The 24414-nt window shown below is 41.4% G+C and overlaps 1 protein-coding gene across 1 annotated transcript in view; it reads left to right on the forward strand.

Annotated features, from left to right (window-relative positions):
* Positions 1 to 1227: 1227 nt before the first annotated feature.
* Positions 1228 to 24414, forward strand: part of xpo1b (exportin 1 (CRM1 homolog, yeast) b) — a 30681-nt gene continuing 7494 nt past the window's right edge. Inside the window, exons 1-18 of the mRNA XM_053632829.1 lie at positions 1228 to 1918; positions 5554 to 5685; positions 6787 to 6888; positions 11120 to 11192; positions 13965 to 14026; positions 14110 to 14154; positions 17144 to 17325; positions 17506 to 17554; positions 17688 to 17807; positions 18074 to 18202; positions 18339 to 18497; positions 20341 to 20538; positions 20991 to 21129; positions 21274 to 21455; positions 21596 to 21752; positions 23211 to 23374; positions 23548 to 23682; positions 24032 to 24215. Coding sequence (XP_053488804.1) covers positions 5560 to 5685; positions 6787 to 6888; positions 11120 to 11192; positions 13965 to 14026; positions 14110 to 14154; positions 17144 to 17325; positions 17506 to 17554; positions 17688 to 17807; positions 18074 to 18202; positions 18339 to 18497; positions 20341 to 20538; positions 20991 to 21129; positions 21274 to 21455; positions 21596 to 21752; positions 23211 to 23374; positions 23548 to 23682; positions 24032 to 24215 — 2206 coding nt within the window. The 5' untranslated portion in view covers positions 1228 to 1918; positions 5554 to 5559. The remainder of the gene's footprint in view (positions 1919 to 5553; positions 5686 to 6786; positions 6889 to 11119; positions 11193 to 13964; positions 14027 to 14109; positions 14155 to 17143; positions 17326 to 17505; positions 17555 to 17687; positions 17808 to 18073; positions 18203 to 18338; positions 18498 to 20340; positions 20539 to 20990; positions 21130 to 21273; positions 21456 to 21595; positions 21753 to 23210; positions 23375 to 23547; positions 23683 to 24031; positions 24216 to 24414) is intronic.

Genomic DNA, 24414 nt, shown 5'->3' on the forward strand with positions numbered 1-24414 from the left:
CCACGCCCATTTACGCTTTTTGATTTTCTCAGAAAAAGACCTTTGTCAGTTCCTAGAAAGCAGAGTACCCTCTGGCACAGCTATTGTCCTGCAGATTTCTTCAGGTACTCTTGACATTGACTTTGCCCACTGAAAAGGTAAACATTAAAGCCCGGTCCAGGCCTAATTTCTGTGATTACAATCTCACTCGCTTATCCATTACTGCACTCATCATGCACAATCATGGGGAAACTGCTGAAAGGGGGTTGCAACAAGACCCTGATATATATTATATATGATCAGATATATAGTGAGACTGTAAGAACATATCAGTGAACTCGAGATGTAGAGTTAAGAGGATGCATGTGCAATGATGAAGTTCATGTCTAGCACATGCACGGGGTCCTATGTGCAAGATCACTTTTGCACGTGGTGCATATGAAAAAAAAAATCACAAAAGCCTATATAATCTTATCCTTTGTTCTGTTGCTGCACTATAGTTTTTTTTCTCTCTTCCTACACCAAAATCCTGTATTTTTCCATCAAGTGACGTAGAAGCGGAGTTGCACCACGTGACTCCTGTGGAGGGTGGAGGGGGGAGAGCGAGGCAGAGCGCGCGCTAATTCACAGCTTTAGCACAAAAAAAAACAAGCTTTGGCGTCGTCACGTGGTCGTGTCATTCGGACTGTATCAAAGTCATACGCTTTATTATTGTAAAAAAAAAAATTAATTGCAATAGAATAACAACCACGTCAAAGCCGTAGTTGTGATGTTAGTTTTATATTTTATCGCAAGTTTACAAGCAATATTCCTCCTGATTAATCTGCCCGTGACCCGCGCGCGCCTGTCTCTGGAGCAGCCGGCCACGCCCCCTCGGTGGCGAGTGGAAAATTACCAGCTTACAATCAGCCCCAAGTACAAGCTCTGACATCCGCTAGAGAAGGATTGATAGCCCCGGTCGCCTGTATAATTCATCTCTGCTTCCTTTTCCCCCCTCTCAGACAAATCTGACATTGCTTATAAAGGCTTTTAAAAATAGTCCCGAGTCGATAGAAGTTACTCTTTAAGCTATCTAAGCGCGTCTGATTCACCGCGGCGTCCAGTTCTTTAAACAATACTAATAATAAGAAGAAGAGGAGGAGAAAAATCACTTTTTTTCACTTATTCGTCGATTAGTACTAGAATATAAAACTCCACTCTCGCTGCAGCGAGTCCGCCTGATAGCTTTTTCTCTTCGCAAAGGGCGGAGCTGTTGTCGTTGGGGGGCGCTTCGCCAAAAAAATAATAAAAAGTGCTCGAGCTTTGATTGACAGCCGCCTGCGCCTATGGGAGATCAGCGCGGGCGTCCTGACCGTCATTTGATCCAATGGCGTCGCAGGAAGGGCGTGACGTTAATCCAAACTTTTTCGCGGCGCCGACGGCTGAAAACTAAACCGAGATGGAATCTCCCAGTCTGAACCGGTTTCAACCGGTTATGAGTTTGTTGCTTGTGAGGAGAAGAAGGCACATAGGCACACTCTCACGGTCTCTCTCAGTCTCTCAGTCTGTCTCCTATAAGCGCTGCAAAGAAAAAAAATAACAATAAATCATCAAGTAACAGACAAGATTTGTTGATTTGAGGTTAAGTTCTATTTCGTAAAATGACTCGGGTTGAGGAGATACCTTAGCTTAGCTTAGCCGTGATTGTGTTTGCGCTGCAGTGGTCCTTATTATTAAAAAAAAAAAAAAAAAAGAACAGTTAGCTGAAGCTAGCATAACGGTTTTTTGTTTGGTTTTTTTGTGTTTTAAACTCATCCTAGGAGCAGTGAAGGCTAGTCAGCAGGTTCTTAATTCATCCAGGCAGTCACCGTTACTGGAGCTAGCTGAGGTGACATAAGGGTGTTTATTTAGCAACTCTGGCAGAAAAAGCAGACCTTTCTTTCAAAGGCTTGGACTTTCGGTAGGTAACTGACCTGAGTGTGGGCTGAGAAAATGAATTAACTATATAACTTATACCTGTGTGTGTGTGTGTGTGTGTGTTTATGTGTAGTTTGTGTGTGTGCTCTGTCGCTTTGTGAATATATATATATAAGGCATTTCTTCTAGTTTGCATGTCCTACTTTTATCATTATTGAAAAAACAGACAAACAGATTCAATCCAGTTGCAGGTTTAATCATCTGGCTTGTTTGTTTGTTTGTTTGTTTGTTTGTCAGGTCGCTAATGCTACACTAACTTACATATTTAAGTTAAACTGCACACTAAGCAAACATGCAGTGCTGAAATGTCTCTTCATGACTAGTTCTATTTTGATTTGGGTTTTATTTGATACAAAACTGAGTCAGTCTAATGTTTTTTTTTTTTTTATGCTTGCTTTCCATGTGTGTGTGTGTGTGTGTGTGTGTATGCGTTGGGGGTGTGTGTGTGTGTGTGTATGTGTGTGTTGGGTGGGAGGGGTTGACCAATCCTGTACTTTGCTTGGAAACATTGCACACTTCCTATTCAAGCTTTCAGTGTTTACAATATTATATGATTAGTTATGTCAATTATTTAGTGCGAATTATTATTATTATTATTATTATTATTATTAAAATGTAATTAAAACAAACATAGCGTAGAAGGAAATTTCCATTCAGACACATCATTAATATTGTAAGACGACTTAAAAGCCAGTCCAAGTCGCTCTAATGATGAATGGGTACATTTTCTTTGGTGTGCTTTTCTATTATTATTGTTGTTATTATTATGATTATGATTATTCATCCCTACTATAGGTAAGCGTTGCCTTCTGCCGACGTGAACAACTCAAAAACTTTGACGTTTCTGTATGAATGAAATCTTTTTTCTTTATAGACGTGAGGGATTAAAACCAAGCCCATGCCCTCCAGAGCAAGCACAAAACGATCTCCAGTTCCTATTCCTTTAGAGATCGGACCGGTTTTCACGTCTTGTTTGTGTGTGTTTTGAGATTTTTACCCTGTCAGGTACGAGTCTGACGATCTGATCCAGCTTTACAGCCGTGTTTCCGACGCAGAAAGCTTACTCTCAGACAGCACGTGCGTTTCTTTGCAACCGAAATCGCCCTGCTGGCAAAAAAACGACCCATAGGACCGAATCAGGAGGAGATTAGGACTCTGACCCGGTTTGTTGAAATAGTCTCTGTGCGCCTGACAGCTCGTTGGCAAGCACGCGTCGTTGCGTCACGCCACGCTCTACTCGACGACATGCCGAGGAAAGGTTTCAGATTCGGTTGCGTGGCCACGCCTGTCCGTGACACATGTAAACAGTGAGGCGTCGACCGAAAGGGACGAACGGTTCGCACGTGTTCTCATTGAGAAAATAACCATCAGAGTCCGCATGGGCTTTAGACACGCGCACTGGAAGCTTCAAACGTCCGTGCACCGAGCAACACTTCCTGAATACATCGAGTGTCGCGATCTTTCCGTCATCCATTGAGCTATGAGTCTTGTTTTTAATTATTGAGGATATGTATCACATGTCCAGGACAGAATGTAGTGCTTTTTATATCCACACGTCTAGGAGCAGTAACCAGAGCAGAAAGCAAGCCATTTGCTGGAGCTTTATGACATAGTTTCTTATGTCGAGCTTGTTTAATGTGAGGTTAGAGAACCAGTGTTGGTGTAATGTAAGACTCCAGTAGGGTTGGGTGATATAATGGTGTAATATCACTATCGTGATAAATTACTATAAGTCACGATACACTTTTCTGAGATAGCGCCGGTATATCATATCTTTTTCTAAATTTTTTTCATAAATAGCAGTGGCACTGATTTGAAGCAGCGGGTTTTTTTTAGTTGTTGTTAAAATATTGAACCAAGTTTTAAAATTCTTTCACGTATCATTTGATATATTTTTATTTTATCATCCTAGTTCTAGTTGAGTTCTTCTGCTCTGAACACCATGTCGAGACTCATGATGGTGCACGTCGCAGTAAAAGATACCGCGCGCACACAAAAAAACTGACGTGATTGGTTTTATATGGTTTTATTTTATTTATATAAATATAATAGTGTGTGTGTGTGTGTGTATGTGTATATATATATATATAATCTGTTTATATGTTTAATGAACGGCGAGAAACATGCGTATAAATTCTTGTAACGGGACTACTGTTTGTGTTTGGAGATCGTTTAATGTTGGGAAGAGAATGCTTTAGCTGTTGAGAGTAGTGCTGGGCGATATGACGAAAACATCATATCATGATCCTTGAGGACATTTCTTCGATACACGTTGCGTATCACGATATATATTAGGGATGTGATGGTGAGGATATTTTCCCACCGGTTAATCGACGTGTGACGGCACCGGTAATATCGGTATCGTTATCTCAGGGGAGGTGGTATAGGTGTTTTCACTCTTTTCACCCTCGCTTTTAAATTGTTTATGAATTCCCGTGTGCATTTCGCCTTTGAATTAGCGGCAATTCGGGGGCAGCAATAGCTTGAATAGAGTCAGTCAGCTCGCCTCACTCTTCTTGTCTGGCCGGCCCGCCTCACTCTTCCTGTCTGGCCGGCCCGCCTCACTCTTCCTGTCTGGCCGGCCCGCCTCACTCTTCCTGTCTGGCCGGCCCGCCTCACTCTTCCTGTCGGGTCGGCCCGCCTCACTCTTCCTGTCGGGTCGGCCCGCCTCACTCTTCCTGTCTGGCCGGCCCGCCTCACTCTTCCTGTCTGGCCGGCCCGCCTCACTCTTCCTGTCTGGCCGGCCCGCCTCACTCTTCCTGTCTGGTCGGCCCGCCTCACTCTTCCTGTCTGGTCGGTTCGCCTCACTCTTGTTACGTGATAAATTAAATCTGACTCCTGCTGATTTGTGCTGCGACTCTGACTGATTCACCTCGTGCTGAATCGAGCAGACGCGTTCAGTTTTTAATTGTAGCGTCCGTTCTCTAACTGAACCAAATGACTTTTATCACTATAAAAAAAAAAAAGAAAAAGCAAAATGACAGTGGGGGCGGTGCCGTGGTGGGCAAATCATGGAATGGAATCGGTGTGCTGGCCAAACAATGTGTAACACCGGGAACACTGACTATTGCAGAAAGTGCTCTGTGTGTGTGTGTGTGTGTGTGTGTGTGAGAGATATATAATCTTTATATATATAATCTTTATATAGTAAAATAAACAGAAAAATGTTAAAATGAGTTTGACGATACTTTTCTGTAAAGCCTACGAAGACAAAGAAGATTAAGTTTTTAAAAAATGGTCAATTCGACGGTATCCGTTCAGTCCCGTTTAATTTGTAACGATTGAAAACTTAAATACGTCACCATACCGACGATGTGTCAGAAAAGTGTATCATTTATCACCTTTGTAATATTTACAGTCTTTGTGTTTATTATAAAGCTACGCATGCTGTGATACAACCACCGTTTAAGTCAGGTCCATGTGTTTGATTGGTTGAATTATGACATCTTTTAAAAACATCCCATCAGGCCTGTATCATGACGCTCATGTTGAGAATTTGGTTTTATTATGTAAGTCTTTGCATACGAGGAACTTGTTCCGCTCGTTTCACATGACTTTGCCCTGTTGGATGTTTACCGCCCCAAAAAAGGCCTCAACAGCCCTCCCCTGTCCCCACAGAGCTCTATGCCAGCAGTTATGACAATGTTAGCTGACCACGCAGCCAGACAGCTGCTGGACTTCAACCAGAAACTGGACATTAATCTCCTGGATAATGTTGTTAACTGCTTGTACCATGGAGTGGGACCGCAGGTAAGAATTCACACCCCACCTTGAGGAGTAGCATCTTCAGGGGGTTATTATTCTAAACTCTATGCATTCTTCTAGAATAACAAATGCAAAAAACTCTTGTGGCGCTAGATTTATTCTTATTCCAGCTTTATATTCCTGTAGTTCTTTATCTAGTTAATTTACGTCCTGTTTATATTTAACAGAAGTATCAGATTTTTGTTGTTTCCCCACTACCAAGCCTGTAAACAACAACCAGCTATTCGTTTTCTGAATTGATGCAAAAGCCGAAATTCTGCTGACGATGACTAACTATTTTGACGAACCAATAAATTAAAATAAACGGGCCTCTGGTAAATTAATGTTCCGTGGATGACAACTCCAGTTCCTGCCTCAGTTTAGTTTCCATTCAATAGTGTTTGGTATTCAGAAATGGATAAAAAGAAAAATCAATATTTCAATATCAGAAATAGATTTTTGAGCACACTATGTCCAAAAGTATGTGGACACCTGACCATCACTCCCATATGTGGTTCTTCGGCAAACTGTTGCCACAAAGTCTGAAGAACACAATTGTATAGGATGTGTTTGTATGCTGTACGTATTACAATTTCCCTTCACTGGAACTAAAAGGCCCAGACTTGTTCAAGCATGACGATGCTCCTGTTGCACAAAGCGAGCTCCATGAAGACATGGTTTGTCAAAGTTGGAGTAGAAGAACTCGAGAGCCCTGACCTCAACCCCACTGAACACCTTTGGGATGAACTGGAACACCGACTGCACCCCTGACCTCCTCATCCAACATCTTGTAGCTGAATGAACAAAAATCCCCACAGCCACGCCCCAAAATCTAGTGGAAAGCCTTCCCAGAAGAGTGGAGGCTATTATAACAGCAAAGGTGGTGTCAATCTGGAATGAGATGCTCAACAAGCACATATGCGTGTGATGGTTAGGTGTCCATGTACATCTGGCCGTTTAGTGTACATTGTATACATGATCCCTTTTACCATTTCTGCATGGAGAACATCAGTGGTGACATGCCCACAAGAGCCAAACCGGTCGTGAACACGGCGTCTCGTCAAGTGCAGGGTGTCAGTCTGCAATATTTATTTCTCTATATTCCAGCAAAGAATGGCCCAGGAGGTCCTCACGCATTTAAAGGAGCACCCGGATGCGTGGACCCGAGTGGACACCATCCTGGAGTTTTCTCAGAACATGAACACCAAAGTAAGCATGCACTCTCAACCAGCCTGCTACAGTCAACCGGACCGATGCTCACGAGCCATCTTGGCGGAGGAGTGCTGATCGGGCTTTTTAAAATTAGTATTAAATTTTTTTTTTTTGTAGTGATCAGCAGGGCTTACATCAGCGCTCTTTCTCAGAGATGCTTTGTGAGCACAGGCCCTGACTTCCCTGCTTTGAGGAAGCTCTGACATGATGTCACTAATTGATACACGTAATTGGGGAACACTTTAATCCGTTGAAGCCTTTTACAATGCGGATCCCTCCGTTTTTGGGGGGGTTTTTTTTGTTTTTTTTTGTAGTAGAGACAACCTAGCTGGTTCAGAGATCTTTATTATTTTTTAGTGCTAATTTCTTCTCGGTTTTATCGATCATGGTTGAACGTCGACTCAAAATCTTTGATTCCTCCCAACACCTCTGAGTCCAGTTAACCTCTCCCTGCCCCACCTAAACAAATACATCTTCTAATTAGAAGGAAATTGCATGGCTGTCCCACAGTGAGATGCCTTGCCCTTTTCGCTCTTCAGGTTTAGCTGTAGGTCTTCGTCTCCTGTAAACCCGTAGTCCTTAACGTTCATTTGGTCATCGTGTGAAAATAAATGAAAGCAACTCGATCATAAACCTCTTGGGGAATCTCACAGTGCTGTAATATAAAGACGCCATGCGCGTGTTTACCTGGTCAGAGCTAATCCGTTGTCAGCTGTCCTTCCTGTTTAGCTGATCGTAATTGGAGCTTTGTTCTACTCAGCAGTTGTTGGGATGGAGTTTATTCCCCTATTGTGCATCAGGCTTCCTTAAACTACTGGTAACAGTTTGCCTTTATTCGTTTTGTTCTGGGCTTGCTGTAGGTGTGCTCTTAACCCTTTGGTCATTATTATTACTAATGTTTGGAGTGGATTTGACAACAGAATTAATAATTTCATAATACGCTGCCCAAAAAAAAAAATCATTTCTCCAACAAGTACCCTTTCAAAATCATACCTAAACTATTTGAAGTGCACCAGGTAAAGCACTTGTGTTTATTTGGCTTCTCCCTATTTCTTATTAAACAAAGAATGAACAAACACAAAACCACAAAAAAAAATAATTTCTTACCTGAATTTGTTCATATTTGATCATTAATGCCAATGTTCCATTATGTTGATTGCTTGTAATAGGAAGAAAAGGGGTGTGTCTTCCTGTGCACCTTGACACAGCTAGGCTTTGGGCGGCAGGCCTCCACAAGGTCTACCTTTTCATTCCCTTATACTTAATTCTGCTCTGCATCCGTTTTCATTGCATTTTGCTGCTTCTCATCTGGAGGAGGGAGAGCTTAAGCGTAAGATGAGTAAGATGCTGATCCAGGAGCAGTTCCTCCTCCTCCTCTTGTATGGTCGTGTTCATTAGGAGAAACTGATCTTAGGTCAGCACTCTTCCTCTCTTCTTAGATATCATAATTACTCACTGGTCCTAGGCAGGTATTACATTTTGTGTATATACATATATGCACACACACATACATGCGTACATGCATACATACAGTTGCAATCAAAATGATTCGATCCCCATTGCAAATCAGGTTTATTGTCAAAATGTACAGACTTTCAGCTGTTTGTAATGAACAAAGCAAACAAAAGCAATTGAAATAGTTCAACACAACGAACGCTTTAAGTGGTTTCCCCAAATTCAACTGAAAATGCAACTTGTGACTTCTCCAGTTTCAAAATTATTCATCCCCTTGAATAGAATCTCTCTCAACAGCACAAATATGCAAAACAGGTGTTGCCTCAAGCACACCTGATACAATTAATCAAGGGTTTCATTAGTTGCACCAGGTGTGCTTGAGCTGGAACACATGAAATACCTGAACTGGCTAGGGGCAGAAAATTGTGTGAAGTACCTGTACGGGGCAGAAAAAGGAAGCTATCAATGGCTGCAAGCAGATTTCTGAGAAGGCAGGTTGTGAAAAACCCTCGAGTGACGGCAAAAGACCTGCAGCAAGACTTGGTGACAACATGCCCTGAGGTTTCAGTGAGCACAGTAAGGCATGTACTAAATGCAGAAGTTTTCCATGACGTTCACCACTACTGACCCAAAAAGCACAAGAAATGTTGGCTCAGAATCATATAAATAAGCCACAGAAGTTTTGGGATTCCGTTCTGTGGAGCGATGAAACTAAACTGGAACTTTTCGGCACGAAGGATCGGCGGTATGTCTGGAGGAAGAAGAATGAAGAAAGAACACTCTGTCCATAGTCGAGCATGGTGGAGGCTCGGTGATGCTCTGGGGCTGCTTTGAATCCTCTGGCACTGGAAACCTGCAGCGTGTGGAAGGCGAGATGGATTCATTGGAGTATCAGGAAATCCTAGGAGAAAACGTCATGCCGTCTGTGAGGAAACTCTGGCGTCATTGGACCTTCCAACAGGACAATGATCCCAAGCATACCTCAAATTCCACCAAGGCTTGGTTGCAGAAGAAGTGCTGGAAGATTCTACAGGGCCATCACAGTCACCTGACTTGAACACCATAGAAAATATCTGTGGGATTTGAAGAAGGCGGTTACAGCACGCAAACCCAAGAATATTACTGAACTGGAGGATATTGCTCATGAGGAACGGGATAAGATTCCTCAGGAACGCTGTCAGAAGCTGGTGTCTGGCTCTGCATCTCGTTTGCAGCAGGTCATAACAGTAAAAGGTGCTCTACTAAGTACTAAAGATGCTTATCATGAAGGGGGTGAATAATTTTGAGACTGGAGAAGTCATTATAAGTTGCATTTTCAGTTGAATTTGGGGAAACCACTTCGTTGTGTTGAACTATTTCAATTGCTTTTGTTTGATTTGTTCATTACAAACAGCTGAAAGTGTAAATTTTGACAATAAACCTGATTTGCAATGTGGGTTGAATTCTTGTGTGTGCAGGTATGTATATAATATATAAAATATTCTAAATAAATAAAAAGGGCAGGTAGGTATTTCAGCTGTAGAGATCATTTCGGTGTGAGTCTGTCTCTCTTTAGTTCTGATTTTCTTCTCCCTTCCTTGCTTTACAGACCTTCTCTTGTTTGTTCTTACCATCAGCAATTAAATGTCATGGCAGAATCATAGCTTCGAATGGCACAGTGACGTTTATGTTCATTTTATTTATTCTTTTTTTTTTATTATTTAATTTTGTTTCTTTTTTTAATTAAATCTGTCTCGGTTTGAAGGTGGAGATCTGACCAGGGCTTTGACTATAACCGTGAACCTGCAGGGTTTCTGTATCCAGATTTCAGCTTTGAATCACATCCCTTCACCTTGTGAAGCCTCTGTTATACGTTAACTCCTCTCATCGCCTCTCTCTCTGTTTGACCCACTTCATTTTTCTTTCTTCTGATCCTTAAAAATGACTGATCCCTACAGCTGAAATACTTTCAGCCTCGATGACACAGATACCAGTAACACAGCCTCTAACTAATTCTCGTGTTTTTCTTTTTTTTTTTTTTTTTTTTTTTTTTTTTTAACTGTAACGTTAAAAAAAAAGCACTATAGGAAAAAATGTAACCAAACCTGTAGATTGTTTTGCTGTTCCCAGAGGCGCACACCAGCCAAAGGCGAAAACAGCAGGTGCCAATACTTTTATTAATCGTTTATCATTAGCAAAATTATTAAGGAAAGAGTCGCTGATTAATTTTTTTCCTAATTCTGTTAAAAGAACGTATTATTGCCGATATCTAACCTTTTGAGTACGTAAAGTATTGGACGTATTTTTTTATAAATAAATAAAAGAAGACAGTTTTGTGCATTCTCTGACTTCCTGCAAGGTCGTGTTAACCAATAGCATTTTTTTCCCAACTGTCTTTCACTTTCTGGTGTGAAACTGGCAGAAACAGCAAAACTTATACAAGCTTTTGAGAATCTAGAAAATACTGATTCTCTAGAATGTTTACAACAAAACTATGAAATAACGCAGTGAAATCAAACCTGCATGAAACACTATGTTCAGTCTGATTGTATGCTTTTTTTTTTTTTTTTTTTTTTTTTTTTTTTTTTTTTTTTAAGGAAAAAAAAAAAAGAGAGAGAGGGAGATTTTTAAATGTGTTCAGGCAGTGATGATTTTCTGTCTGTTTTGTTTGTTTTGAGTCACAATTCTGAAAAAAAAAAAAAAAACATATATAAAATTCACAGTAGCTCATGTGGTTTACTGGATGGTTAAAGCTGAAGTCCTTAATGTTCGCTTTGTTCCCTTGGCATTCCAGTACTATGCTCTGCAGATTCTGGAAACAGTTATTAAAACAAGATGGAAGATTCTGCCCAGAAACCAGTGTGAAGGTAAGTTTTCCATTTCCAGCTCAACTGGCTGGCGCTACACTCATAAAAAAAATAAATAAATAAAAAAATAATAATAATAAACTTTTCCACTTTTATTATGCAGTCGGCCGCCCTCCGCGTTCGCAAGTTAGGTTGTCGTGAATAATAAAATGGGATTCTTTTTGGAGTTTAAGTTATAAATGCGTAAAATATATGTATTATTAATCTGTTTATCGTTTACTACCATAAATGTATACCCAGATTTATTCTAAAAAGTAAAGGTTTGTGAAAAGGTTTCAGTGCGCTGAAGAACTGCGGACTATGTGCTCTGACTGGGGACGCCACGCTCTTTATCTCGCGTTTCTCTCAACTTTTTGCACCTTTAAAGCGCGATAAAGTATCGACGGTAATCACGGGTCCAAAGAGTAGTGCTTCTAGTGATCCCAGGAGGCAAAAGAAAGCAAAGACCTTACAAGAAAAGGTTAAATGATTAGATTTGCTTCGTACAACACACTTGTATTGATCCACTTCTATTGCTTGGATAAATGACTATGTATTGTTCTGCATTGTATATACGGTAACGGTTTTATAAATGTTAATTTTTACTGCTATTTAAATACTGTACATGTACTCTGTTGCCTCTCTCGCTCTCTCTCTCTCACTCTGTGTGTGTGTGTGTGTGTGGTAGCCTACATTGTTGATGCTTTATAAAACATCCTGTTGCAGTACAGTGTATTGTTTACTTTTTTGGTATGTGAAATACGGCGTATTGTGTGTTAAATATATTGTTCACTTAAAAATGTGACGATAGCGCACCTTCAGATATAATTTGACGTACACCGCCGGTCAAAAATGTGTGGACACTCGACTGAAATGTCTCTCACGATCTTAAAAACCTTTTGATCTGAAGGTGTGTGATTAAATGTTCGAAATCGGTGTCGTAGGCAAAAATGTAATCGTGCCGACGTATTCATTTCTTTCACTAGAAAACCAACATTTTATTTACAGACGACTCGGAGCGAAATATTCCGAAAAGCAGCCGATAAGAGTCCGGTACCTTGATTTCTTCGAGTGTACGATTCCGGCTCAGGCGTTTGTGTTTGTGTATTCCTGATTTCTCATAGGACCTGCTTGCGGTGGACCTGAATTTGCATCAGTGTTAGCTAATCCTGAGCTTAGTGTGTGACTGCTCTGCACACACTCCAGAACACACCTGATCGAGTTCAGCAGCTCATTATTGCGTCCTTCGAGTAAGAGAAGGAAAAAGCGCTGAACCGTGCAGATGTACAGCAGCGCCAAAACCGGTACTCAGAACAAACTTTTTTAGCATGAAACGTTGACTGAATATGCAGTGATGAGGGTTAAATCCCGGAGACTACAGCTGTCAGTGGAGAGCTGTTTTGGTTTTTGTTCGGAGGACTGGATTTGGCTTGCAAGCTGCTTTAATCGGCTGCTTGAAACCGTTTGTTTGCTGCTGCAGCCGTGTGGTTTCCATGTTGTGTTCGCTTTTAAAACCAGTCTTTTTTTTTAATTTTTTAAAAATGTATTTATTTCTATTTAAATGAGAATTAATGCTATGGCAATTCCTTCCATAGCCCAGAAGTGTAACTCTTATATGCATGAATGACCTGTATCTCTCTTCAGATGCCACTAATGTGTTATGTAGGTCTTTAGGTATCGTGTGTGTGTGTGTGTGTGTGTGTGTGTGTGTGTGTGGGTATACCCACTGGAAAATACAAATCGAGTGGGTGAAAGGGTGAAAAGTTCAACCTCCTAAAAGGTTTCGCACCAAGGATTTCGAACGATGATGAAGACGTACTGCATTTTTCTTTTGCAAAGGCGTCGTAGTGTACTTGTTCATTGTAAATTTATCTATACACTTTTGAATCCATTTAATTTTTCATCTTATTATGTTTACATAAAACTTCACAAGCGAAATAGACTTAAATAGCCTGATGTCTCCTCTGCTTTTTGTCACTTCCTACGTTTTTTTTTTTTTTCCCTTTTCAGAAAGAGAAATGCTCTTTTATTTATTTTCTTTCCTGCTTGTTTCTTTGTAAGTGCACAAGTGATCTTTTTACATGCAGAGGACCTTATCAACCTTGCGTTTCATGTACACGCATATTTAACAGACTCATTTACATAGATTTTTGAGAGGGTTGCCATGAAGCCTCACATGCAATGCAAAGTGATCTGCATGACACGGCAATGCAAAGTGGCCTGACCGTGCGGTTTCTTTTGAGGCGATCGCTGAAACCTAGTTGGCATCTGCAGCAGCACCAAGACGGCTGGAGTTAAGACATATTTTGTAAACACGTTTCCTTTTCGTGCGTCGGCGCGACCTTGGTAAAATGTGCACCGTCACTGTCTGAAATTGTTCTTGTTTATCAGTCTGAAAATGTAGCATGAAGGAAATCTTTGGAGGCCTTGTATTTATTTTCTTGTGTCATCCAAAAGTTCAGTAATGTTTAACTACTTCAAAAGTGTAGAAGTTACTGGACACTGCGGTACTGCCGGATGACACATTTTTACTCACGTGCTACCTAGCTCGCTTCTGCGTGAGCAGGCCGAGGCTGACTCAGGCTTTAGTTAGGGCTGGAATGCCCCGTTCAATACCCATTAATGTTCAGGCCAAATCTAAGGACTTGAGCTGGTTAACAGACGAGCTGTCAAACAAAAGAGCTGTTTTAAATGTCGCGTAATCGTGCTTCGCGGCTGTGTTATCTTGATGACTCTTAAACCCTGAAAGATTTTTTTTTTAACGCTTTCTGTCTTGCCCCCGTTTGTACGCAGGGATTAAAAAGTACGTCGTGGGCCTCATTATCAAGACGTCTTCTGACGCAGCCAGTGTGGAGGTACGTGTGGTGTCTAAATTTACTGTGGAGCAAAGCTTTACTGTTCTTCGACAGCTGATGGGTGATGTGGTGTTTCATTGCAGAAGGAGAAGGTGTACATTGGAAAACTCAACATGATTTTAGTTCAGGTAAGAGCTATAGAAGGTTAATCCTTTTGTTTAATGATATAACCTATTAAAAATCAAAGGTTTAGATGTATTAGTATGGTACGGTCAAAACGGTTCTTTTAGTCTTTTACAAGGACTGTGTTTATTGACCAATGCATCGATATTATTTGGTTTCCCATTTCGCAAATAAGAAAACCAACCCGAAACTAAAATTTACATCCAGTTTCCTGTTGACTTTGCAGGATTTTGCAAACGCAGAGATTAATACAAAATTAAGCAAACTCTATAAATATTCGGCGGAGCTTGCAATTTTTCTAAATTACTGCAGATTTGGGCCAAGGCGTATGATGTGACCGCATCACAACGCACGTTCAGGCCAAGTCCTCTTCGGTTCATGTGCGTAAGTACAGCTAAAAGGTCTCATTTACCAACAAACATCACAGTGAGAAAACTGTTCACTGCATCTCACTGCAGTTCTTGCCTGGTTTACCACTGAAGCTAAGCAGGGTTGAGCCTGGCCAGTACCTGGATGGGAGACCTCCTGAGGGAAACTAAGATTGCTATTGGAAGTGGTATTAGTGAGGCCAGTAGGGGGCGCTCACCCTGTGTTCTGTGTGGGGCCTAATACCCCAGTGTAGTCATGGGGACACTATAGTGTAAAAACAGCACTGTCTTTCAGATGAGCCGTTAAACCGAGGTCCTGACTCTCTGTGGTCATTAAACATCCCCCATGTTAAACATTCCCCTCATAGCCCCCCTAATAATCTCCATGCCTTAATTGGCTACATCACACACTTCTCTCCACTATTAGCTGGTATCTGGTGGGCGTTCTGGTGCACTATGACTGCCGTCACATCGTCCAGGTGGATGTTGCACACTAGTGGTGGTTGAGGAGATCCCACCCACTATGTAAAGTGCTTTGAGTGTCTAGAAAAGCACTATATAAACGTAACTGTAACTAATTGCAATTTCCCCAACGCAAGTAGTTTCCTCAAAAAAAAACACAAACTCTGCAAGTTGCATCACAAATTTGGAGAAAAAAAAAGCAGCCACAAAAGCAGGCATTTTTGGCCACAACAGTCACAAAAAAAGAAATCCTGCACAGACTGATTATGCAGAACAGGTATAAAAGACAAACCAAATTCAACTTAATTTAAATGTCAAACAGTGAACGAACACTTAAGTGCTTCATCTTAAGTGGTCATCAATATATATATATATATATATATATATATATATATATATATATATTTTTTTTTTTAAACAATGCGGACCCTTACTATTTACTTTTATGATAATGCACTTGCACATCACGTCTGTTTTTTTGTTGCTTGTTTTTTTTTTTTTTTCTTCTTTTTCAAAAAAAGTGTTTAACAAAGTAAAACGCATAATTGTTGATGTGATTGTTTTTTATTAGGAGATATTTATTTAACATTTATGATGCGACTCTTTGTTGTGAACGCTGTGGAACAGTAATGGTGCTTTGTGAAGTTTATCAGCACAGGAAAGTCTTCAGGACGGAGGAGTTTACTTTTTCCGGTAAATTTAAACACTACGTTGTATGAGAGAGAGAGAGAGCGCGATCTGATCTAGTGGGAGAAAGAGAGATCTGATCTAGAGAGAGAACAAAAGAGAGCGATCTGATCAAGTGAGAGAGGGAGAAAGAGAGCAGTCTGATCCTAGTGAGTGAGGGAGTGAAAATGAGAGAGGGTAATCTGATTTAGTGAGTGAGGCAGAAAGAGAGAGAGATCTGATCTTGAAAGAGGGAGCGCGAACAATCTGATCTAGTGAGAGAGGGGAAAAAGAGGGAGAGATCTCATCTTGAGAGAGGGAGAGCGAGCAATCTGATCTAGTGAGAGAGGGGGAAAAGAGAGAGCAATTTGATCTACTGAGAGAGGGAAAGAGAGAGAGCAATCTGATCTAGAGAGAGAGATCTGATCTTGTGAGAACGGCAAAAGAAAGCAAGAAAGAGTAATCTGATCTAGGGAGAGGGCAAAAGAGAGCAATCTGGTCAAATGAGAGAGGGAGAAAGAGAGCAATCTGGTCAAATGAGAGAGGGAGAAAGAGAGCAGTATGATCCTAGTGAGAGAGAGGGAAGGGAAAGAGAGCAGTCTGATTTAGTGCGAGAGGGAGAAATAGAGTGCAATCTGATCTAATTTGAGAGAATGAGAGAGATCTGATCTTGTGCGAGAGCGAGAGAGATCTGATCTTGTGCGAGAGCTAGAGAGATCTGATCTTGTGCGTGAGCGAGAGAGATCTGATCTTGTGCGAGTGAGCCTGATCTTGTGCGAGTGAGCGAGAGAGATCTGATCTTGTGCGAGTGAGCGAGAGAGATCTGATCTTGTGCGAGTGAGCGAGAGAGATCTGAACTTGTGAGAGAGAGATCTGGTCTTGTGTGAGAGGGAGAGAGCAATCCGATTTAGTGAGAGAGAGGGAGAAGGAGAGTAATCTGATCAACAGAGAGAAAGAGTGTAAAAAAGAGTGAGTTTGATAAGGGAATGACTGTTTATCGCAGCTATAATGTAAGTGAAAACAGAAACTGACTCTTCTCACAGACTTTGTACAACATTAAATCTAACTGTAAACCATTAACATGTGCGCTGTGTCGTTCATTAATAAACAAAACATTGTAAACGTTGACCAATCGCTGTGGTATAAGTGGAATAACACCCCGGAGTGTGTTATTCCCTACTTATTAATGCTAATAATCTCCCAGAACAATACTGACCATATATTACTGTCTCTATAATACTAGATGACATGAATTTGATCATCGGTCAGATGAGGCAATACAATGAAGGCAGTTAGACGCCAGTAAAGTTACTAAAATTTGAGAATTTCAGGTGATGAGTAACCTTGCGCTGTGTCCCATGCAGACAGTGTGACTAGAAAGTCACGTTCTGTTAAACATCAACTGCAGCACCACTACCTGTGAGAAAACTCGAATTCCGTGCGTTTTTGGTTTTTTTCCTCCCTCCCCATTGCACACCTTTATGTTGCTGTTTTATAGATTCTGAAGCAGGAGTGGCCCAAGCACTGGCCCACGTTTATCAGCGACATCGTGGGGGCGAGCCGCACCAGCGAGAGCCTCTGCCAGAACAACATGATCATCCTGAAGCTGCTCAGCGAGGAGGTGTTCGATTTCTCTAGCGGACAGATGACCCAGGTCAAAGCCAAGCACCTGAAGGACAGGTCAGACGTGTTTGAGTGACGTGAATTAGCTTGTAGAACGTGCTACATAAGTGATGTTGGAGATTTTGGGTGTGTTAGACCAGGAAAATAACAAATATATGAAGAGCAAAGCGTTTCCAGGATTGGCACTGAGATTACAATGCTGTTTTTGTTTTTTTTTATTCTCCCCCTCCTCTCCAGTATGTGTAACGAGTTCTCGCAGATCTTTCAGCTCTGCCAATTTGTGATGGTGAGTGCAGCCTATACTGACATCTGCGATCTCATGCGTATTTTTTTTTACATAGAGAAGAAACAAAGCTTCTCTCTCGTCAATCCAAACGAGAACGTAATAATGGACTACCGTCGTTCTTACCATCTCTTAGGAAAACTCCCAGAATGCTCCTTTAGTACACGCCACCTTAGAAACGCTGCTCCGGTTTCTGAATTGGATCCCACTGGGCTACATCTTCGAAACCAAACTCATCAGCACTCTAGTGTACAAGGTGAGACCCGCACCCTTTCCTCAGCGTTTTGCGTTAAGATGTACCATCCGTAACGAGCCAGTTCACGACCATCGTGTGCAGTTTTGGATTTGCACCCAAAGTTCTGAATGTATTTCTTCACGCTAATGGTAGTGTAGCTTGCACATCTGATTTTTTTTATTTATTTATTTATTTATTTTTTGTAGCCTCAGTTTGTTTAGTGATTATATTATTTAGTTATGTATTTTAGTGATTATATTCATCGTTTATTTATCCTCTCTCGGTAGTTCCTGAACGTTCCAATGTTTCGGAACGTGACGCTAAAGTGTCTGACTGAGATCGCAGGTGTGAGTGTGAGCCAGTACGAGGAGCAGTTTGTCACGCTGTTCACTCTCACCATGATGCAACTCAAACAGGTAACAAAATACAAGCGATCATCACACACACACACACGCACGCACGCGCACACTGCAAAGCAGCTAAAACGGATCGCGTACAGCTCGTAACGCCATGCAGGTTGGAGGTTAATTCGTTCTCTGGTTGGGTTCGTAGATGCTGCCTCTGAACACGAACATCCGTCTGGCATACGCGAACGGGAAAGACGACGAGCAGAACTTCATCCAGAACCTGAGCTTGTTCCTCTGCACCTTTCTCAAAGAGCACGGCCAGCTCATAGAGAAAAGACTCAACCTGCGTGAGACCCTTATGGAGGTACACAGCTACACACACGCCTCGGAATTCTATTTATTTATCTATTTATTTATTTATTTATTTATTTATTTGCATCCTTTGTTTATATATGAAGTAAACTGGTAATCCGTTTAATAATCCATTAAATACATTAATCATCACGTAAACCTTTGAACTCAATCCGCTCGTGCCAAAAACTGTCTAGTGACGAATCAAAGTTCACGTCGAAGAATTTAAAAGGTATATAATTCAAGATTTAGGAAGTGGAAGTATGTGGTAGCCAACTAATAATATTTTAGTGGTGGCTTGACAGATAAGGGTCTGGGTTACTGATCAGAAGGTCGGGGGTTCAAGCCCCAGCATTGCCAAGCTGCCACTGTTGGGCCCTTGAGCAAGGCCCTTAACCCTCTCTGCTCCAGGGGGCGCTGTATCATGGCTGACCCTGCACTCTGACCCCAACTTCCTGACATGTTGGGGTATGCAAAGAAGAAAGAATTTCACCGTGCTGTAATGTATACATGACCAATAGAGACTCATTATCATTATTTTGACGTAAAATCGAGTTGTTTAAATTTGAAGATTTCTGTTCTTAAAGATTTGTTCATTTTAGGGCTACAACTAACGATTATTTTTGATAATCGATTAATCAGTCGGTTATTTCGTCGATTGATCGATTAGTTGGATTAAAAGGCCAATTTTTATTTTCTATATTTTTCCCCCCGAAAAAATGTTATTTCACATTCTGCCTGCTGTCGTCCTTCAAACACTGTGGAAATTGAAGGCTATGAAAAAGGTATTAAATGTATATCTGTGGGCTATGCTATAAGGATTTTATGCAAAGGATTTAAGAAAAATATTAACATTATATTTTGAAAAAAAAAAAAAACAGCTGATCGTCCACAAGCTTTAAAGCAGAAGTTAAATCACTATATTAAAACACTAAAAAAGAAAAACAAAAGCACAAACTAAGTGTTAAGAGGTTAAATGTTCTGCAGTAACACACACATTCTCTCATCTGAACACAGTAACATGTTCCTTTATTCTGTAAATGTACGACACATCTTACATTTATATACAATGACATGTTATAACTCCATTACAGTTACTGCTCTCATAAACAACACCGTTACTTTAGTTTCTAAATCTAGATAAATATCACCTCAAACTACATATCTGATCAAAGTGAATATTTTAGTCAGCGTTATTGCGCTTCCTTTCTATCGCGCGCTGTTTGATTGACGCGTACGCGTGGACTCGCGCTCGTTCGGTGAAGATTAACGGAGACTCGCTCGCTGTCAGGACGAGACTTTATGTAAAACGGAAATACTGGTGTGAATTTCTAACATTTACAGATGAGGATATAAAAGGTATAAATGTCATTTCTGTGCTGAAGAAAACACGTCTGGAACACGTTAAACAGCACACGCATCTGTCGCAGGATCTGACACGACGAGCCACGTTAATACACTTACGAGTTTGTTTGAAGCGCTTGATATAAAACGCTCACGTTTTGGACGACCCGGATCGTGCACTTTTCCCTCAGCAGCTCACCCTGTGACCTCCGCTGGGTTTTATTCATAGACATGAGTTTTTCACCGTTGTGAAGTGACGTCACTGACGGGGGTTATCCACAGTGACGTCAGAGACCCAACTAATCCATAATCATGTTCGTTGTCCATTATTTTAATTATCGACTAGTTGTTATAGCTCTGTTTCATTTGAATTGCACTATAACATCCTCTTCTAATAATAAAACCGCTCCCTAGTCCGAGCGCAGAGTTTAGTTTACATGTAAAGAGTTTCTTAAACTTCCACAAATGGAATAAGTTCCTTATCGGTTCAAATATTTGCATGTGATCTCCAGGCTCTGCACTACATGCTGCTGGTGTCTGAGGTGGAGGAGACGGAGATCTTTAAGATCTGTCTGGAGTACTGGAACCACCTGGCGGCAGAGCTGTACAGAGAGAGTCCGTTCAGCACCTCCACCTCCCCACTGCTCTCCGGCAGCCAGCACTTTGATGTTCCACCACGCAGGCAGCTCTATCTACCTGTACTCTCCAAGGTAAGGGTGCTTCTCACATGCTGCTGGGAAACTGCACGTTAATACTACAGACACAAACGCCAGGCGTGGGTGTTTTATTGTACATCACTAAACGGTTCCAATTTAGGATTTATAAAGTTCAAGCAAGACATTTGTCACATTAAAAGGCACTTTGGAATATTGTGCGTGCACACACATGTATATGAAGAGAATTTTTTAGTTGAATCACAATCTCTCTCTCTCTCTCTCTCTCTCTGTTTCACTCTCTCTATCTATCTCACTCGCTCTCTCTTGCGCTCTCTCTCTCTGTCTCGCTCTCCTTTTCTCTGTCTCGCGCTCTCCCTTTCTCTCTCGCGCTCTCTCTCTCGCTCCTGCACTCTCTTTCTTTCTTTCTCGCTTTCTTTTGCTCTCTCTCTTTCTCTCACTATCTTTTGCGCTCTCTTTCTCTGTCTTTCTCTCTCGCTGTCTTTCAGGTGCGTCTGTTGATGGTGAGCCGCATGGCAAAACCGGAGGAGGTGCTGGTGGTGGAAAACGATCAGGGTGAGGTGGTGCGAGAGTTCATGAAGGACACTGACTCTATCAACCTATACAAGAACATGAGAGAGACGCTCGGTAAGATACACACACCTCGTACATACTTTGTGCATTTGATCCAACCACTTATGATGGAAATACACCAGATGTGGTCCTAATTTGATCTTTTTCTTTGTTGTTTGCACGCTCTCTCTTTCTCTCTTTCTCCATTGCCCTGTGTAGTGTACCTGACCCATCTGGACTACGCAGATACAGAGCGGATCATGACAGAAAAACTTCATAACCAAGTGAACGGGACAGAGTGGTCCTGGAAAAACCTGAACACGCTGTGCTGGGCCATCGGCTCAATCAGCGGAGCCATGCACGAGGAGGACGAGAAGCGATTCCTCGTCACGGTCATCAAGGTGTGTGTTTATTTCTAACAGTTCATTCGTTTCACTCACGTGAGTGTCGCGTCCCGAATGAACGTTTGTTACGCTCACGCTTTTCTTATGCGTCTCGGCGTCGGTCTGAATATAAAGTGAGTTTTGTGTATCCGTGTCAGGACTTGCTGGGATTGTGCGAGCAAAAGCGAGGAAAGGATAACAAGGCTATCATTGCCTCAAACATTATGTACATCGTTGGCCAGTACCCACGATTCCTGCGCGCACACTGGAAGTTCCTCAAGACTGTAGTCAACAAACTGTTTGAGTTCATGCACGGTGAGTTTGAGGCACGTATTTGAATGTTTGCCTGCTTTTTTTTTTATATTTTGAAACCTAACTAAGAATTAGGCTTCTTCTACAAGAACCTCATTTACAATATACAGGTGCATCTCCAAAAATTTATAATATCGTGGAAAAGTACTTTTTTTCCCCCCGTAATTGTATTCAAAAAGTTGAACTTTCATATATTCTAGATTCATTACACATAAAGTGAAATATTCCGAGCCTTTTTTTTTTTTTTTGGTTTAATCTCGATGATTACGGATTACAGCTCATGGAAATCAAAAATCCAGACTCTCAAAATACTAGAATAATGAATTTATAATACAGAAATATCGACCTTCTGAAAAGTATGTTAATTTATTTGGTTCTGGGCTAAAATCCTTTTGTACGAATTACTGCATCAGTGCGGCGTGGCATGGAGGCGATCAGCGTGTGGCGCTGCTGAGGTGTTCTGGAAGTCCAGGTTGCTTTGATAGCGGTCTTCAGCTCGTCTGTATTGTTGGGTCTGGTGTCTCTTATAGATTCTCTATGGGGTTCGGGTCAGGCGAGTCGGCTGGACGATCAAGCACGGTAATACCACGGTCAGAAAAGCAGTTACTAGTAGTTTTGGCACTGTGGGCAGGTGCCGAGTCCTGCTGGACAAGGAAATCAGCATCTCCATAAATCTCGTCAGCAGATAGAAGCATGAAGTGCGGTAAAATCTCCTGGTAGACGCTGCATCGACTCTCGACTTGAGAAAACACAGTGGACCAACACCAGCAGATGACCTGGCAACCCAAATCATCACTGACTGTGGAAACATCACACTGGACTTCAAGCAACTTGGATTCTGTTCCTCTCCACTCTTCCTCCAGACTCTGGAACCTTGATTTCCAAATGAAATGCATCATCTACTTTCCTCTTCCCCGTGATTGTGGTCGTGTACTGAACCAGACTGAGAGATTAAAGCCTCAGGAAACCTTCGCAGGTGTTTTGAGTTAATTCGCTGATTAGAGCTCGTCTTAGGTTGACATTTCTGTATTATAAATTCTTTACTCTAATATTTTCAGATACTGGATATATGATTTCCGTGAGCTGTAATCATCGAGATTAAAACAAAAACAGTCTTGAAATATTTCACTTTGTTTAATGAATCTAGAATACACGAAAGTTCCACTTTTCGAATAAAATTACGGGAGAAAAAATGAACTTTACCACAATATTAACACTTTTTGAGATGCGCCTGTATAAAGAAACCGTAAACGTGACTCGTGGTTCAGAATTATGCACATACTCGCACTGATTTGGGAAGATAAAATATATACTGTTATAATATTATATTATAATATTTTATATATGTTCAGTAATATTAATAATAACAAGAATTATGCATGGATTATTATGATCCTTGTTATGTATGATCCTTTTAATACTGATGTCAAAATGCTAAACGTTTCTTCTTTCTCACATTAGAAACCCACGATGGGGTGCAAGACATGGCGTGTGACACGTTCATTAAAATTGCACAGAAGTGCAGGAGGCATTTTGTGCAGGTGCAGGTCGGAGAGGTCATGCCCTTCATTGACGAGATCCTCAACAATATTAACACCATCATCTGTGACCTGCAGCCACAGCAGGTCCGTTTCGGCTCAGAAGCTTGTAAAAAAATAAAATCCCGTTACGGTCTAAATTCTAACGTTAGATATGAGAAAGCTGGACCGAAATCTGGTACCTTATTTATTTATTTATTTATTTATTTATTTTTTTTGCTTTGCTTTGCTTTGCTTACTCAACCATTCTGTCCCTGTAGGTGCATACGTTCTACGAGGCAGTGGGTTACATGATCGGTGCTCAGACGGACCAGGCTGTACAGGAGCACCTGATAGAGAAGTACATGCTGCTACCCAACCAGGTGTGGGATAGCATCATCCAACAGGCCACCAAGGTGAGAGATTTCAGCATCCTCGCACATCAGCAAATATTCTAGACGCCATGTTACGATGCACGTGTGTGGCTGTGTACGTATATATACATTTCAGTTTGTTCAAACTTCTGTTACTCAGTACCAGTAGCACTTACAGTGATTCTGACAAAACACCATGCACGAATTAATCTGACTGATAAAAGCCGTACCTAGCGGTAGAGCGCACGCCACGCCGGCCGATGTGTGTAGTGCAGCAGGTGGTGGGATTCAGAATGTTTGTTTGACCCACAGCATTCAGTCACTGGTACTTGTAAACTTCTATGTGGGGAATACTACAGCAGTAATTGTTCTCTCTGCTGCTCTTGCTCAGAATGTGGATATCCTGAAGGACCCAGAGACTGTGAAACAGCTGGGAAGCATCCTGAAGACCAACGTAAGGGCGTGCAAGGCCGTGGGTCACCCCTTCGTCATTCAGCTGGGACGCATCTACCTGGATATGCTCAACGTCTACAAGTGCCTCAGTGAGAACATCTCCGCAGCTATCCAGACCAACGGTGAGGAAGTGTGTGTGTGTGTGTGAGTGAGAGAGTATGCACACATGTGCTTTATTGATTTAATATTCAGTTTAGTGCATAGATATTTAACAAAGTACTTTCACTGATCACTTGGTTATTTTTTTGAGGTCTTTCAAAATGAAATTTGAATAAGCAGTGAGTTTTGTCAGTAGGTTTGTTGGTAGGATTAATACTATAT

The sequence above is a fragment of the Ictalurus furcatus genome, chromosome 9 (assembly GCF_023375685.1).
Source record: "Ictalurus furcatus strain D&B chromosome 9, Billie_1.0, whole genome shotgun sequence".
In the NCBI taxonomy this organism is placed as follows: Eukaryota; Metazoa; Chordata; class Actinopteri; order Siluriformes; family Ictaluridae; genus Ictalurus; species Ictalurus furcatus.